The 18474-nt window shown below is 29.2% G+C and overlaps 1 protein-coding gene across 1 annotated transcript; it reads left to right on the top strand.

Moving 5' to 3' along the window:
* Window positions 1-8069: 8069 nt before the first annotated feature.
* LOC107441160 (pfs47 receptor) lies at window positions 8070-17568 on the top strand. Its single transcript, XM_016054313.3, has 3 exons — window positions 8070-8137; window positions 14217-14428; window positions 17265-17568. The coding sequence occupies exons 1-3, from the start codon at window positions 8122-8124 to the stop codon at window positions 17514-17516; spliced, it is 480 nt and encodes a 159-aa protein (XP_015909799.1). The 5' UTR covers window positions 8070-8121; the 3' UTR covers window positions 17517-17568.
* The last annotated feature ends 906 nt before the right edge of the window (window positions 17569-18474 follow it).

The raw sequence follows: 18474 nt of genomic DNA on the forward strand, positions 1-18474 counted from the left end.
ATGGAGAAGAAAACATCGATTAGCCAAACTGGAAGGGGACTCTAACCCATGATCCGTCAACCACGGAGGCTATTTTACGTCAGCAGTGTAGTCGGTGCAAGCTAAGTGAGGAGTTCGTATCGATCAGTCATCACTGGGATTCGAACCCAGGTTACCTCATAGCAGGGAGAGAGCTTTATCCCCTGAGCCAGAATGGCTCAAAAATTATTTGATTAAGAAATTCTTGAATTCGATTGAAAATTTTAATTAAATATTGGAATGGGGAGATATTAACTAATTTAAATTGGTAATTTTTTTTGATGCAACAGTACAAAAAGACTGTTCTAAACAAAATCGTACTTAAATTTTTAAAAAAAGAGAAAATGCATTTATAATTCTTCCGTGATAAAATTTGCCTTCCTTGCATTTAAGTAAAGTAAATTATACTTTTAGTTTTTCGTTTGGCCTTTTTTAAAGTAGTCTGACACATCTATACGGTATGTTTGTATCAGATTACTGTGTTTGCAGCATTGTTAAATGATTATTTTTGAAAAATCTTTCTCCGATTTTTTTTTCTTTGCCCCACTACAATGGGCCTGCATTATATATTGCATTAAAATTTTTTTTAGTAATTGAGTTTCCAATAGTGTGTTAATAACCGTATTTGTTATGGTTCCAAGACAAGAAATCTCGTCTCTACCGAAAAATATTTCCTATTTAGAACTTTGATTTAATTCGTGTGAAAAAAAACTTTCTTTTTGCTATACTATCTGTTTATTCTAATTTGTTGCATGCGCTTTACTGTTATGTGTGATGATAATTTTCAGAACAATCGAAACGATTACAACAGAGATTAGAAGGCTCAACTATAATAAAATCTTTTTTTAGACAAATATGAATTAGAAATTACTTCACAGCGACAGAAGTGCAAATTCATAATGAACCCCACTTCAATATGTTTTTTTCCAGTAACTGGCACATTGATGCATAACTTTATTTTTGTATATCATTTACCGTAATAGACCCCACTTCAATATAACTTAGTAGAGGAATTTGTACCTTCATACACAGCATAATTTTTTATTTCAATAATCATAATGAACCCATTTTAATATAACTTAGTCCAGAAATTCGCACCTTGATACACAGCTTATTTTTTTTTATTTCCATAACCATAATGTATCCCACTTCGATATAACTTAGTCGTGGAATTTGATCCTCGATACACAGATTAATTTTTTTATTTAAATTATCATAATGGATACTTCAAAGTAACTTAGTCGAATAATTCATACATTGATACGTAACCTAATATTTTTATTTCAATTACCATAATAAATACCACTTCAGTATGACTTAGTCGAGAAATTCGCACCTTGATACATAGCTTTTTTTTAATTTCAATATTGGGCCCTACTTCATTATAATTAGTAGAGAAATTTGCAAACAACATTGACAAACAACTTATTTTTTTATTTCAATTATCATAATGAATCACACTTAAAAATAAAGTTGCCGATGAATTTACCCGTTGCTACACAGCATATTAATAATTTTTTTAGTTTCAATTAAACTTGGTTCTGCATAATTTGGATCTAAGGAACAATTTTAAAAAAGCATAACAATAATAAACAAAAACACGGATACTAAGGGTAATTTTAGCACCAATTCCTAAAATAGTTCCAATCATTGAGTTTAAAGAAGTTCAGGTAAAACATTCGGAAAAAAGATCTCATGGATTTACCATGACAGCTGAAAATAACAGTCATTTCTGTTTGTTTTTTTTCAATATTTTAATGTTCTTTATCATTTGATATTTTCTGCTGTATCCCCAGATTCCATCATTGGAATCATTGGAATACCCCCATCATTGGAATTATTTCAACATTTAGGGGGGGGGATTGCAACATTTCACATAAAGTTTACAAGTCGAATTTAATCGAAGTTTTTTATTGTGTAAAATCCAATTTTTTTATTATGTTCTATCGCTATGCAGTATTCCACTTCTTTCTCTCGTGATTTGTTAATAATTTGTAAAAAAAAAGCTTTCAATTTTGCTAATTTTTTAAGTGCTTTTTCATTGTTATGCAAAAAGTATTTCAAATTTTATGAACTATTTAAACAATGTATAAATAAATGTTCTAAATTAATCAATTCATAAAAAATAAGTTCACAGGAAATTAAAATTTTTGTTTCTGCGTAGCGCTCTGATGGAAGAAGCTACAAATCATTTTTTCTTTCATTTTAAGCTCGTCTCAGTTTTTAGCATTTGAAAATCAAAAAAAAATAATAATAATAATAAAAAGTAAAAATAATGGGAAAGAAACTTTGAGTTGCTAATGATGTTGAGATTAATTGTTCTAAGTCAATATAATCTTGTGAATCATTCCACGTAATACTTTCCAGAAGTTTCTTTGTGTTTCTGGAAAAAAGGATAGATTTAAATGCTTGAGTTTTAAAACTATGTTTAATAACTGAAAAAAAAAGATGTCTGTCTTAACTTTGAAGATAGGAAATAAACTAGAAAAAGTTTTGTCTAACCTAGATTTTAAGCGATAAAAGATTGCTATATCTTAAAAAATATTGGCAGTAAAGTTCAGTTTTTGTTCGGGATAGTTCTGATTATAATTTCGTGTTTTTAAAAGCTTATTTGTGTTGCACACATTTTTAGTCTCCCGACATCCGAACTATAAATAATGGTAGATACATATGCATACCTGCCAACTTTTACGCATTAGGCGTAAAATTTTATTTCTATATTTAAAGTGGTAGTAAAACGAATGCTTTCTATACATTCCTTGCATTTATAAAGTTAATTTACAAACTTTTTTGACCACCATTATTTTTTAAAAAAATTAAGTATATATATTAATATGTATTACTGTCGTGGCTCTCCGTTTAAGCTTTTTCAAAATACAGAGTATGTTACTGACTAAAATTGAAATTCAAATTTGATATTACTACCACTGGAGAAAAGCATCCTTGAAAGTATTAAAAGTTGGCAGGTATGCATATGTAGCGCAAAAGAAAGTAAACAAGATCGAAATATTTTTTAAATCAAATAGTTAAACGTAATGAACACTTTTTTTAACTATAATTAATACATTAAAAATGATAATATTTAATTTTTAGCATATTTTACATATCGTAGAATCTTTTTACAATGTATTTCTCTACATTTTGGCCATAAAAGAAACTTTACTAGACTCATATAATTAAATATGTACCACACAACTGTTCAAAAAGTAGACCCGAAAATTTAAATTTTCACTTAATAGCCATTGGCCGGTAGACTCCAGTAATTTAGCACTTTTTCCTCAAACCTAATGACTCTATTACCGATATCGTTACTTCCTTTTGATAGTTAATAACTAATTTTAATTAATTTAAGCAATTACTAATTTTTAATAAAGTGCATTAATTTGTGCATGTATTAATTTGTGTATATATTTTTTAATTATTTAATAATAAGTTTAATTATTTAATAATAAATTTAATTATTTAATAATAAGTTTAATTATTTAATAATAAGTTTAATTATTTAATATTAAGTTTAATTATTTAATTAATTTTAACTAATGAATAGCTCGTTAGTGTTAACTAATTTCTTATGATAATTATTTTTTAACATTTAATAGTCATTTTTTTACAAACATTTTTTGCCTGAATTAAATTATACTCTTTCTTTGAAGAAAAAAATTCATATTAGAATTAATCTACGGCTATAAAAAGTTTTGTTTAACAAAAATAAGAGAAATATGACACAAAATTTTGTTAAACATGCTGACTTTATGGAACTTTATTTAAAAACACTTGGAGAGTCAAAATATATTTAATATATATGTGATCGGTAAAGTATGAAATGCCGGCATTATATATGATACCTGATGTTTTTAGGTAAAGTATCAAGTATCATTGTCCGGTATATATTTGCCCGATACTTCAAACACTGATGTTTCTTCTTATATATCGTCAGTAAGTATTATAATATCGAATAAATGTAATTATATCCACGAATAAATTAATATCAAATCGGATGTAATAAATATTTCGGACATTCACCAAAGCGACTATGTGATTGTCAACATTCACCGGTGAAAGTTAAAAACCACCGATTTCGGTCATTCACAGTAACGTGCACATCATTTATATAATAACCTCATCAGGACGTTTATTTCATACTTTGCCTAAATAGCACCCGGCATTACATGTAATGGCTAGGCAATGTGTGAAACATAAATCATTTCATACTTTGCCGGCTAGTTTTAGGCATTATATATAATGCCGGATTTCATACTTTACCGGTAACATATATTACAACTTCGAAACATGTGAATTGGTAAAGAACTCTTCCTCGACGTGAACCTTTTCATCACATATTTATAGATTCATATCATCACATATTTCTAGATTAAAAAATATTTCTAATGGAAGCATTGGCCAATTTATCGAAAATTTTGTTTCCTGGAGTCTTTTTGCATTGATGTACGTTTATCATAAAACGATTTTCAAAAATATAAATAAATAAGTAATAAAATGAATAAATCCATAAATAAAATAAAATAAATAAGAAATATAATAAATAAATAAAATTAAATAAATAAATAATAACGATTGGAAAAAGTGATCGGTTGCTTATTTAATGTAAGTCGCCACATTTTTTTGTTGACTCGCCATGTGGCGAGTGATTATCTTATGGTCTACCGAAAAAGCTTATTTGAATCAAATTTCTTACCTTTCTAACTATTTTTCGCTGTAATTGAAAGATTCCAACCAATGAGAGGAAAATTCAATAGCATTCAATTCGTTTTAACGAAGACAACTACTTTGAAAAATACATAATCTAAGATAGACATATGGATATTATTTTTCACATGATAAAACTGTACCAAATATTCTCCAATATATTGAAAGATGAGTCTCAAGATGATAAATAACACCTTTTTATTTTGTTCAGCCACTGTCATCGGATATATAATCTAAAGAGATGACTTAATCTAAAGTAATTACTTTATTTAATATAATGCGTACGATAAAATGCAATTATTTCAAAAAAACATTTAAAAGAAAAATATTTTAATAAGAGAATAATAGGAAGATAACTCATAAACAAAAATCTAATTTTCTGTAACATCATAATATTAAATTCAAACAGAAAAATGTTGTTCAAAATGTTGTCCGATAGATTGGACGCTGGGTCTTGTGATAAATAAGACTTTTTTTTTCATTTTGCTCTGTCACTGTCTAAAATGTAATTAGCGCAGAAGCACTTTTAAAATGAAAATATTTTAATAAGAAGATAAATCATTAACAAAAATCGAATTATTTTTTTGTGATATCATAATATGAAAAATAAACAAAAAAATGCAGCTCTGAAATAATAACATGTGTTTAAAGAAAGAAAATTGCTTACGTGAAACCTGTATACACTGTTAGAAATTTTTCAGAAAAAATGGTCAAATAAAAATTTTTTTAACTGTAATTTTACCATCTGTAAAATAACCGAGCCTGTAAAATAACCATATTAAAAGGCATTCAAACTATAAACTGTGAGAAAAATCGTTTATTGACACTTTTCCCTTTAAATAGTTTCCCCTTAACCCCTTCTTTCTCGCTCCCGTGAAAATGACGGGGTGAGGTTTCGCTCCCTATTTCTCGCTCCCGTGATATTTCCGGTCTGGAGTGTTCAGTAGTAACGCGCCAATAAGAATAAAACTAATTCATTTCTTTTGCCCGGAAAGCATTTTACTTCTCATTTTACACACTAGAGGGCAGTACCAAGATATTTTTAAGGTAATTGTAGATTGGTACAGAGAAATGAAAAGAATAAGAGATGTAGGAAGGAAACACGGTTTTACTGTCCAGATTGTGACGTTGGCATCTGTATCTCATGCTTTGAAATTTATCACACAGGAAAAATTACTAATCTTTATTTATTTTATACGTAAGTTTAATATAAATAAAGATTAATTCATTTTTAGTGTTTAAAACACATATTTTTTAAATTTTCCTTGCTTACTGGAAAACCAACATTAAGTCAATGTTGGCTTTTCCTATTTAATTATTTAAAATTTCAAGCTAAAAGCAAATCAAAAATTAAAAATGAATATATATTTCTTCATACACATATTTTTATAAAATTGACAGGGATAAAAAAATAGGCACTTTTATGACCATTTTCTTGAAAATTAACCGATCGTTAAGGGGTTAATAGTAATAAATATAATTGACACTTTCCCCCTTATAATAGTGTTAATTTTCCCCTTCAATAAAGATTATGAAGCTTCATGGCATTCCCATAGAATCATAGAGGGGGGGGGGAATGTACCATATTCTGGTAGTTTTGATTATAGTTTTTCTGAATGTATGATAACATTTGACAAATACACAAAATAAAGCTTTACAAATGGTTAAATTTGCCCTTCTAATTTAAATAATAATGCTAAGTACTGCGTTTAATTAAGCAATTTAACGTATCTTTTTAAAGAATAAGAAATAGATGATATGTGCCTATAAGTTGCCACTGCATTGAGGGATTAGTTTTAAACTTTATGTATTAAAATAATAACAATAATAACATCGATAAAATCACTAATCTTAAGTAAAAACTGAATGATACTCGTTAAAACTAAGCATAGTGAAAACATAATTTTTGAAACTTTAAGAAAAAAGAAGATAACACTACACTAGTCTTCAGCAAACACTGAATGATACTTATTAAAATAAAACGTTACGAAAATATAATTGCTTATCCTTTTACAAAAAAGGAAAAAACAAAACACTAATCTTATATGCACAGATCTTCGGTAGAAACTGAATGATACTCGTTAAAACGAAACGTAACGGGCATGTTTTGCAAACTTTTAAAAGAAAAAAAAAACATTACACTAATTTTATATGCAATAATCTTCAGTAGAAACTGAATGATAGTCGTTAAAATCAAAACAGTGAGAGAATATAATTTTTGATACTTTAAAAAAAAAAAGGAAAATAACGGTGCATTAATCTTATATGCACTAATCGCAAGGAGAAGCTGAATGATAGTCGTTAAAACAAAACATTACGAGGAAATAATTTTTGATATTTTCAAAAAAAGGAAACTAACGGTGCATTAATCTTCTATGCACTAATCTTAAATAAAAACTAAATAACGATCAATAAAACAAAACATTCCGAAGACATAATTTTTGATTCTTTAAGAAAAAGGAAAATAACATTGTGGAGCAAACCTTTTATAGTCATTTGAAATTTTTAATTTTAAAAATCTGAAAAAATACTTAGGGTCTGCAGTTCTTGTAACATTAATTAAAATTTGACTTAATTAGCTTAATTAAGAATTAACTTAATTAGCAGAATTAAAGAAATTGTGATGTAAGTTGATTTTATCATTTCCCCCAAAAAATGTTATCAGCAATTGCATATGCAGAAATCAATGAGCTGCTTCATTAATTATTTCGAATATTCTAACAATCATTTCTTCGTTTTCTTATCAATATTACTTACAGATAATTTATTTATAAATATTTTTTTATGTGGGTTGAATTTTTAAAAACATCCTAAGCTCCGAGAACACTTTCTATATTTAAATTATTAATAATAATCACAAGACTTTATCGATACGTGCAACTGAGATTTTATGATCTAATCTAGAATTACCGAACTTTCCAAGAAAATGACACACTGATAATCCATTTGCACGTTTTTGTCTGAAAAAGTATCGTAATTATCTTCATAGTCCTGTTTAATTATTGCTGATAATCAAACATAATTACCCATTCTTTCGATATTAATCATTTATTTTGATTCAATTCAATGATTATCATTTCAAGATATTTAGAAAGAATGGATTACTAAACGTCTTTCTATTTTTCCATAGAAAAAAAGGAAATGATTATTATCTGAGTTTACGTTTATTTTCATGACAATGAGACATTTCTTTAAAGATACATATCTGAAGTGTGCAGAGTCCACCCACCTTCTGCGCACGTTTTTGTTTCTTTTTTTTTTGAGTTGTCAGGTACAAGGTTCGCTTGTCACAACTGTTGATTCTATAAAGGAGGTAAAAAAGTAAACCTGCCTCACAACCTGCGAAATTAAGCTTGTGTGAATTTTTTCGTCAAACCTGTAGCTAATACATCCAATATGGCTTATTGCGGACGTAAGTTTGTTTTTCCTTAGTACAATAAACAGATGGTTAAGTCTGGAAATTTGTTTTGTTTATTTTATATTGCATTTGTAATAACATTTAAGATAAAAACTGTGCATACTTAAGATATTTAAAATCCGAATTGTATACATTGTATTTTTAATAATATTTAAAATTGAAATTGTGCTTTTTTTTAAAATTTTTTTTTAGATCATATATGTGTTTGTTATAATATTAATAATATTTTAAAGAATTTGTTTATTGCACTTTTACACTTGCATTTGTAGTTTAAAAATTTTATAGATTTTGTGCAACAAAGCTAAATTTTACATAAAGCAAAAGAAACGTCAGAAAAACGCTGAGATATATATTGCAATAACTTTTGAAAAAATTAAAATTTTAAAAAATCTCTATATTATGCTCATAATATAGTTCATTCAGTATACCAAATTTCATCTCTGTAGTTGTATTCCTGTGGCCTACAGAGAGGCTCGTGTTGTATTTTTTACGTCAATTCATAATTCTGGAAATCAATAATTCAATTCAATTAATAATTCTAGAAATACTTTACGCCAATACGTCTTTAAAAGAAATTACATCAATTGTTAATTCTAGAAATAATTATGGAATATTATTTTTAACGCATCGCACTTCCTGTACAATTTTCTCCGATCCAACGTAATTTCAAGTTTCTGAGTCTCTAAGATTTTAAGCAAAAATATAAAATTTAACGTTAAATTGACCGACTAAAACAGTGGCGGCTGCCCTTAATATTTTAGAAAGCTTGAGAATTCAAGATTTAGTTTCTTAAGTGGCAATTGTTTAGTAAACCAACGCTAAAGAGTTTTATTTTGTTATTCTAAATATCCACAAGTTTTTACTAATATATATGTATACAAACATTCTCTATTTTCTTCAATATTTTACTTAATACATTTTTTTTGGCCAATTTAAAAAATGAAATTAACTTATATAATCCATGCAGCAATTTTTTTTGCGTTATGTCTATTATTATATGTACACATTATGTCTATTATACCTACACATTATGCCTTATGTTATACGTTCACATTATCCCGATTATTATTCATGCACATTATACCTATGATGCATATACATTAGGCCTATTGTTATACATAGGCATTGTATCTATTATAGTGCATATATATTATACATACACATATGGGAAATACCTCCATACTAACCAATAGGTATTGCCATCAAAAGTAATTTTTCTTAGTGTTAGGAAATGACGGTTAAATTACAAGTGCTGGTAAAATATTTATTTACTTTGTCCGAATCTAAACTCACCATTATATGATTATCATGTCTTTTTATGTATGCTTCATTTGTTTGTATTTAATGGTAGTCACAATGATTTCAAATTAAATTTATAAATCCAAATATTTACCAGAATAAATGTTATCGGAACTTTAAATATTATACAATCCATACATTTAGAGGTAGATGATCTTAGATTACAATCTAAATAAACGCAAGTTTTGGCTTCAAAATATGATGTGGTAAACATGCCAAGGTAATAAATTGAATGTTAGAATGTGTTTCGGAACCAACAATAGCTAAAATAATAACATAAGCAACGAATTTAGAAGTATAAGTTGTCAAACTACAGAAAAAAAACCTTTGAGGGCCAAGGCTTTCTGTGCTCTTCTTGGTTTTTTTGAACCTGGGTTCGAGATGTAGGAGCAGATGTTTACATTGGATGGCTAGCCGAATGCGATTACCCCAGTGTGTTTTGTCCTGAGGCATGATTGATACTCATTTACCGAACCACTAGGGGAATAAAAGGCTGAATCAACCTTGCCGAGTCGGGGGATAGAACCCAGGACTTAATTCCAAACAAAAGTTGAAATAAATACAAGAAAGACCATCATGACCACTGTTAGGAGAAAATTTAAGAAGGAGATATTGATATTAACAGAAACTAAAATTAAATTTTTAATAATTGTATTTAAATGTCATTGTTGTACGATTTTTGTAAACGAAACTAGAATTTGGAATAAATATCTAGACCTAAAGATAAAAAAAAATTGCTGTTTAAGTAAATAACAGAAGAATTAATTATAAAAAACAATTAAAAATCAGAAGTATCTTTGGCTGAAATGGATTACTGATTCTTGTATAGTTACACAGTTTTTTCTGTAGTTTTATACTTTTGCCTTTATTTCTTCTTATAGATGTACTTTGTTTCTTTCATGGCTATTACTGACACTGTATAATCTTTCTCAGCGTTGTGACCAATACATTCATCTCCTCTATTCTCCCAAAACTATCAGATATCTTACGATTTAAATATGGCCATTTCTAGCAAGAACCATTGCTGTACAGTGCGCCAAAAAAAAAAAAAACGGACCACCCTGAATACCTTTTGATTTAATGATTGGTCTTCAAGTTCTAGGACACAATCTTAATGGATCGAGGGGGTGACCTCAAATATGCTAATTAGTAAGTGCAGACGATCTTTCAAGTTACAAAATAAGACACAAAAATGCACTTCTCCGAATAAACATGCCTCTTTTTCAATGGATTCAGATTCCTGACACACAAAATCAAGAAGGTAGCCGCAACCTGGGAAATAAGGTTCCAACAGCGCTCCAAAGTTTGGATCCCTTTATGTTAGTTTTACTTTTTACGTATTTTGCTATATCTCGAGAATTTTTCAAGTGCATTGAAAAAGCTTTGCACATGAGTATAAAATTCGTTTATGCAAAGTCGATTTAGCAAATAGTTAGTATTCTTTTATTATTTTATCTAATAATGGCCAAAAAAAGATTTGAATTGTAGTAAGGTATAAAATTTTTTGCGTAATTTTAAACAATATAATTTTGCACGAAGAAATACAAATTTGACAAAATCGGCTGAATAATTCCTGATAAATTGAATTTTAACAATGTCAGATACTTAAAATTAAATTTCTCAAGACTGATTATACGACTGCTTTTGCTCAACTTTTGTATTCTGCCCCGTAAAATTACATTTTTTAAAATGAGGGGACTATTTGTATACCTCACAATCTAAAATTTCTTCGATAATTATTGAATTACGAATTTTATAATTGTGTGCAAAGCATTTTCAATTCGCCTAAAAAGTTCTCGATATATAGCGAAATACGCAAAAAGTGAAATTAATATGAAGTTGTTGAAACTTTGGAGAGCTCTCCTGACGAAACTATTGGGACCATGTTTCTCAGAGTTTGGTTAACCACTATATTTTTGGTGGATCAGAAATCCGAATCCGTTGAAAATAATGCATGTTAATTCAGAGAAAGTACGTTTCGCGTCTGATTTCGTAAATTTAAATATCGTCTGGACTAATTTATTAGCATATTTGAGGTCACCCCTTCAAACTATTAAGAATGAGTCCAAGAACGTGAAGATCCAATCACTAGGCTAAACGTTATTCAGGGTGGTCCATTTTTTGACGCACTGTACATTTCATTAATCAAGGCTTGTAACTTATGAGAAATCATTTAATATTTAAAATATTATGTGCTAATGCCTTTTCTTAGGCTTTGGTAACACCTGCCTTGAAAAAACAGAAAAATAGCTGTTTTGCATATGAAGCTCGTGACAATCCGCTTTCACATTCGTATTGATATTTCAATACTATTGTTGCACAACTACCTCGAATTTTAGCCAACATACTGTACACCCTCCCCCCCAACTCTATGTGCGATGTATCTCCAATAACGTAAATTCTTTTAGTTTTAACCATACACTGAGAAAAATATATGATCAACACTATCAAAATATAGTTAAATTTACCACATTTCTGGACTGCACTGAAAAGCTCGGTAATTTTTACTAATGCGCTTTGGTAATGATTTTGGAAAAATTAACGATAAAATTTGGTTTTATAATAAGTGATTAAATTTGGCAAATTTATCATAAATCAAATAGAGCATAATGGCATAAAAACCATTTCTTGAGTTAATTTTTTTTCTTCAATTTTTTATTTTTTCTTAGATGTGTGATAATAAGAAATATAATTTTGTAAACCAGAAATTCCGGTCAAAATGAATGGTTTAAATACCGTATATTGTGGTTTTTCATAATAAAATTATGTCGGTTTTAGTAGAAATGTCATTACTATACAATACAGCAATTTTACCAGAATTTCTTAGCTTCGTGTGATAATAAACCAAAATAATAATTTCTTATCATTAAAAACGAGAGAGAGAGAGAGAGTTAGAGAGCATTTTTTTAAATAAATTGAAATTTACGAATTTCTCTCTGAACTTAAATAGAAAATAAAAATGATTTATATTATAATTCAGAAGCTATAAAATTTATGATAAATCCTTATACAATATTTCAGTATCCCACCCATTAAATATTATCTTAAAAAAACTTCTTATCAGAATATATCGTTACATGAATGTAATAGTTGGATTTCTAGATCCGTTAAAATGGTATGACTTATTATTTTATCAATTTCCGTTTATTATGATGTGAAATGTCTGACACGCGGAATTGATAAGAGAGCTTCTTATCAGTTATTTTAAGTCTTGGGGAGTTTTTTTGACCGCTATCTCCTTCATTCCTTCAATTTTTTTACAAGAGTCTTATCGCGTGGAATACAGAGGAGTTGTTATCGATACCGATAATTATAATACTGTTTCTGTAAGATAAAATAAAAAACTTCCACTTCAAATATCCACCCTCCAATCAAGGTGACTTTATCTTGATTTTATTATTCAGTTTTCTTAAATTGGAAATTTTTTTTTACTAAAAAAAGAGAGTAAAAGGTAGCAGTTTCAAGAATTGCACAGAAAGTTATAGAAACAAATCAAGAAATTTTCAATACAGTGGTCAGTTGTAACATTTTTAACAAAGACCACTTTTTGTTTTTGAAAATTTGTCAAATAGTTAAAAAACTGTTGACATTATTAATGTAAAGCATTGCTTTTTAAGAACTTCTCAGAATGTGGTAAACACTACAATTATTAATTTCAAAAATGAAAAGAAGTTTAAAGAACTAAGCGCTAAATAAAGGAATCATGTTATAAAATATTTATAATATTTATAATAAAATATAATCTATTAAAAAAGTGGTGATCAGGTGGTGATTAGAATATAACTTTTTAATTTCTATTTGTTATATTTATTCGCCATGTAAACGTTGCCGACAGTTTATTTTGCCCTATACCTGAAGTAAAATCTCCATACTGTAATAAAAGTTTTTTTTTCTAAATTAAAGTTTGCAGTAAGTATTCGAATTTAAAGTTTCCACTTTTTGAAAGTAATACAATTTTCAGAAATCATTATTTGCTTTTAAATGGTTCATTAAAAATACACAAAATAAAAAACAGACCACTCTGAATAACAATTGATCTAATGATTGGATTTTAACGTTTTAGGACTCAATGGTTAGGATTTAATGGTTCAAGTGGGGGACCTCAAATATGCTAATTAATAAGAGCAAACGATATTTTAATTTACGAAATCAGACAAAAAACTCTATTTACCTGAATAAACATACTGTTTATATATATATATATATATATATATATATATATATATATATATATATATATATATATATATATATATATATATATATATATATATATATATATATATATATATACATATATGTATATACATATATGTATATACATATATGTATATACATATATGTATATACATATATGTATATATATATATATATATATATATATATATATATATATATATATATATATATATATATATATATATATATATATATATATATATATATATATATATATATATATATATATATATATATATATATATATACCTGTTCTGCAATGTCTGCACTTTCGTCATTGCGACGTATTACCGGCGTCACATGGTGACTTCTTATAATTTGCTTATTATTCTTGAAGAAGAGTGTGCAATAATTACATAATTGAAATTTTTACTCTAGAGTCCAGTTTCCTTGTGATTGTGAGTTTTCCTTAATTTATGGACATGGTCATATTTGTAACTAGGAACGCAACGCTTGATTTATGAAAAAAATTATTGGAAAATTATCCCATAAATTATGCTGTCTTTCTCGCTAATTTTCTTCTTTCTCTTTCTAGCAACATCTTACAAACCAGTTGCAGAATGGAGACAATCATCTGGAGGTAGCGTCCCTCCCAATGCCATTGAAGTTGGTTATGATGGTGGAAATGTTATCTACGTAGCCAGAGCTCACCATCAAGGAGATAACATTCCAGGAAAATTGGTTCCAGCCCATGGTTCCTGTTACGTTGCATGGGGTGGTGATGAGCACGCATACCAACAATACGAAGTAAATACTCCCTCTTGTATATGTAATTAGAACAGGCATCTCAAGGTTACGAAAATTTTTCTCTCTCACCATTTTCGTTCTCTATGCTAATATTATACTTAAATATCTTGATTTTTCACCTCACCAGCATATTAGCCCCGTTGCTAAGACAACAGATATGAGAAAAATGTAGAGAGCGAAAAAATCACTCCACCTTGAGATGACTATTTTATTTATAAAGAGTAGAATGATTTATCATTTCTGTACATTGTTACGAAAACCATTTGAATCGTTACATTTATAAAAGTTAACAATTTATGAGTCATATCTATTTGAATCCATCTCCTAATACAAACTTATTACTCAGCTCATGAAATTTCTTTGAAATGCTCTGTCATTTTTGCCTTAGCGTACTGAGCCATGGTTTCAAAATAAATTTTTTAATTAAATAAAAATGAAGACTAATAAATAATAATACTATAAATACTTTAAATTGACTTGAATCTTTTATCTTGTTTCTTACTTCTGATAAGTGAAAAACATATTTCGGTAATAGACGGTATATATGAATATGCACTATCTACCAATAAGTATTTGGACACCTATACAAATGACAATATCTGTTGTCCTGAGATGCGCATTAGTCCCATGCAAGATGCCTGCTGCACTATTTCGGATGGCAATGTGCTTCCTACGTTGTGGCAGTTTTACGGGGTGGACCCCTGTTACTTCCAGGAGGACAATACCAACCGTCATGTTGCGAGGGTCACCAAGGCTTGGTATGGTGCCATTGGGGTTAAACAAATCGACTGGCCTGCCCAGAGCCCAGACCTGAACCCTATCGAGAACATCTGGGACGAGTTGGATCGCGGAATTAAGGGGTGTACACCCGTCCAAAATCGGTGAAGGAACTTACATGTCTTCTCCAAGCCGAGTGGAAGAAAATACCACTAGCCATCACACAAGGACTCGTGGAAAGTATGCCCCAGAAGGTTCAAGCTGTAATTGCTTCTCGTGGAGGGTCTACCAATTATTGATTATGAATAAAAAATTTTTTTCTTTTCAATCACACGTTACCAAATACTTATTGGTAGATAGTATATATATATATATAGTATATATATAGTATATTTATATATATATATATATATATATATATATATATATATATATATATATATATATATATATATATATATATATATATATATATATATATATATATATATATATATATATATATATATATATTAATGACTTATTAGAACAAATCCCTCGCAATTTTCCATTTTTTTATTCTTTATAGGTAATTAAATTTTTATTATTATGTTTACTTAATACCAAAATAACTCCAATAGGTACGATGTAAAAAATTTATTTTAAAATTACTTAGAAGGGTATTATTTTCCAATCGAACAACATCACTTAGAGATAAAAAAAAAAAGGTATACGACTGAGAGAAAACTAATTGTGACATGTTGAAACATGATCAGAGTTGTTTATGATGAAATTCAGATAGTTATTCTTATAAAAATGTATCTTCTGTCTAGCTATCACTTGGCGATGCTTAAACCTCATTGAGGACTAATAGATGAAGAGCCTGTCTCGTAATAACTATACTATACATGAGATAGATTTTCCAATATTTTGCAAATTTATTAGCTGTTTCCCACCAAGTTAAATATGAATCTAGTATCCGACAATCATGAGATGAGCCCCAAATCTTCCCGAGAACTACTTGCGTGAGAGCTCATCCCCATGATACGCAGACTATAGAAGAGACAGATGCTCCAATATTTTATAATACTTCCCACCCGTTAATTGGGAATTTACTCTCTGGCAATCATGCAATGAGCTCCAAATATCACTGAGATCTTCCTGTATGACTCCTCATCTCGTAAAACCAAGATTATTCAACAAATTGGTTCTGATTTTCCAATATATTGTACATTTATCAGCTATTTGCCACCCGTTAATTGACAATCTACTATCTGGCAACCATGAGATGAACTTCAAATCTTGCTATATGACAGCTAATCTCGTGACAGCATGATTATGCAACAAATTGATTCTGATTTTCTTATACATTGTAAATTTATAAGCTGTTTGCTAACCGTTAAATGACAGTCTACTATCTGGCAATCATAAGATGTGCCCCCGATCTCACCGTAAACTCCGTGCATGAGTGTTCATCTTGTGAAAGTCAGATTATACAGCAGGTTGGTTCTGATTTTCCAATATATTGTATAAGTATCAGCTACTTCCCACCTCTTAAATGACGAACTAACTCTTAAACTTTATTTACATAATTAAATTTTATTTCTTATTAGACTAAAAGAAAATTCAAATATTAAAGTGTAGTTGACATATTTAACTCTATCCATTTAATTAACCCTTTGTTTTTAATTTGCAGCTGAAACAATTTTGGAAAAACTTCGTTAAGCAATTTCGTTTACCAGATTTATTAGTCTAATTATCAAATAAATAATCCCTAAAAAATGAAGCGGTTAGATATGACTTCATTAAAAACTTTCTTACCGTCAGAAATACATAATAGGAAATATAACAGTCGACACGTATCGAGAGTTTAAAAAGAGGAGCCCATTTTCAAGACTTGCCAGAAGTGAAGGATAAGTTTTCACGCAAACAAATTATCAAGGCGTGATTCACTCATGGCAAATCTTGAAATGGATGCCTGCTTTTGCACATTTGAAACATGTCAACTTTTATTTCCTGTTTATATGTTTGTGAAGCGAATAAAGTTTTCAATCCAGTAGTGCAATCATTATTTAGAAATGCAGTTTAAAATCATATCATATCAAAACGATGATTTCTTAATGTTGACTAACTTGTTTAGGTTTTGACTGCCCCATATGGAATAACCTTGGAGTGGAGATTCGCATCAGGTTCTGACATCCCCCCTGGCGCCATTCAAGGAGGCAACACAGTTGACGGAGAACCCCTGTTCATTGGACGCGTTAACCACGATGGGGCTATGTGCAGTGGCAAAGTTCATCCCAGTCATGGAGTACTGTACGTTTCGTACGCAGGCGGAGAGCACCCACACGACAGTTACGAGGTTCTCGTAGTCAAGAGTGTCACATTTTAGCTCCGTTTTTCATGGCATCAAATATAATTGAATAAAATCATTCACAAATCAATGTTCAAGTCTGTTCATACATCCATAATCAACACACTGTGTAAGAATTTTCATTATAAAATTACAGTGAAGTAGCCGGCAGCAGTCTTTCAACGAAAAGAACATTTTTACCTTTACGGTTTTGTAACCGTTTACGACTAATATGGATAAAGAAAAATACAAAATAATACTTTTTTTACCATCTATTACAATCAGGGTTTCAAAACCGTAAAAAAAAGAAATTTAGCTGAGCATTGGAGTTAGGCTTTTTGTTAGAAAATAGGTATTGGGGTTGGGTTGCGGTTGAGTTGTGCTTTTTCATAAGGACCATGGAATGTGGTTCAATTAGTTTATCTGGTTGTTTCACCTATCGTAAGAGATCGGAAATACTACACTTTTTTGTTTTAAGCAGCTTTGTGGTGCTGCCATCTATGAGTGAATGAGAGAATCATATTCTAGCAGTCCCGGCTCTGAATTTGGAAAGTGCAGGACAATGAAAACTCTTCATGTGTGGAAGGGAATGGAGAACATATTTTGGTGTCAGCGCTAGGACTCGAACCCCCGTTCTGTTTGTCATGAAATTCATAAATTAGCCCTCTTGATTATCCCTCAGCTGCACGAAACGGCTTCATTAGGTGAGCGTAGCTGGTGTGCGATAAAATTCTGGTTGTATAACAGTATTATGTGAAGCGGTTGTTTAGCAGTATTGATAAGCGGTTTCTCTCACTGTTGACAGCTTGAATACCAACTTAAGCATGTTTATTTGACTGTTTCGTTTGAATACAGTAGAATAACAATTGAATATATTGTTAGTTAACAATTTTTTTCGAGAAAATTCTAAGAATGCAAATCCTAAAAAAATATATACTGTAGAAGTAAATTTCATGACTTTCATAATTCCTCAAAGCTAATTTCATAAATTAAGAAA

Source organism: Parasteatoda tepidariorum, chromosome 9, assembly GCF_982258835.1.
Source record: "Parasteatoda tepidariorum strain Cologne lab strain chromosome 9, Ptep-v5.0, whole genome shotgun sequence".
NCBI lineage: Eukaryota > Metazoa > Arthropoda > Arachnida > Araneae > Theridiidae > Parasteatoda > Parasteatoda tepidariorum.

Bases quoted from the DNA above. Each gene is read 5' to 3' on its own strand.
- LOC107441160 (XM_016054313.3), top strand. The intron at 14,429-17,264 runs GTAAATACTCCC...TAACTTGTTTAG, and splicing joins ACGCATACCAACAATACGAA to GTTTTGACTGCCCCATATGG.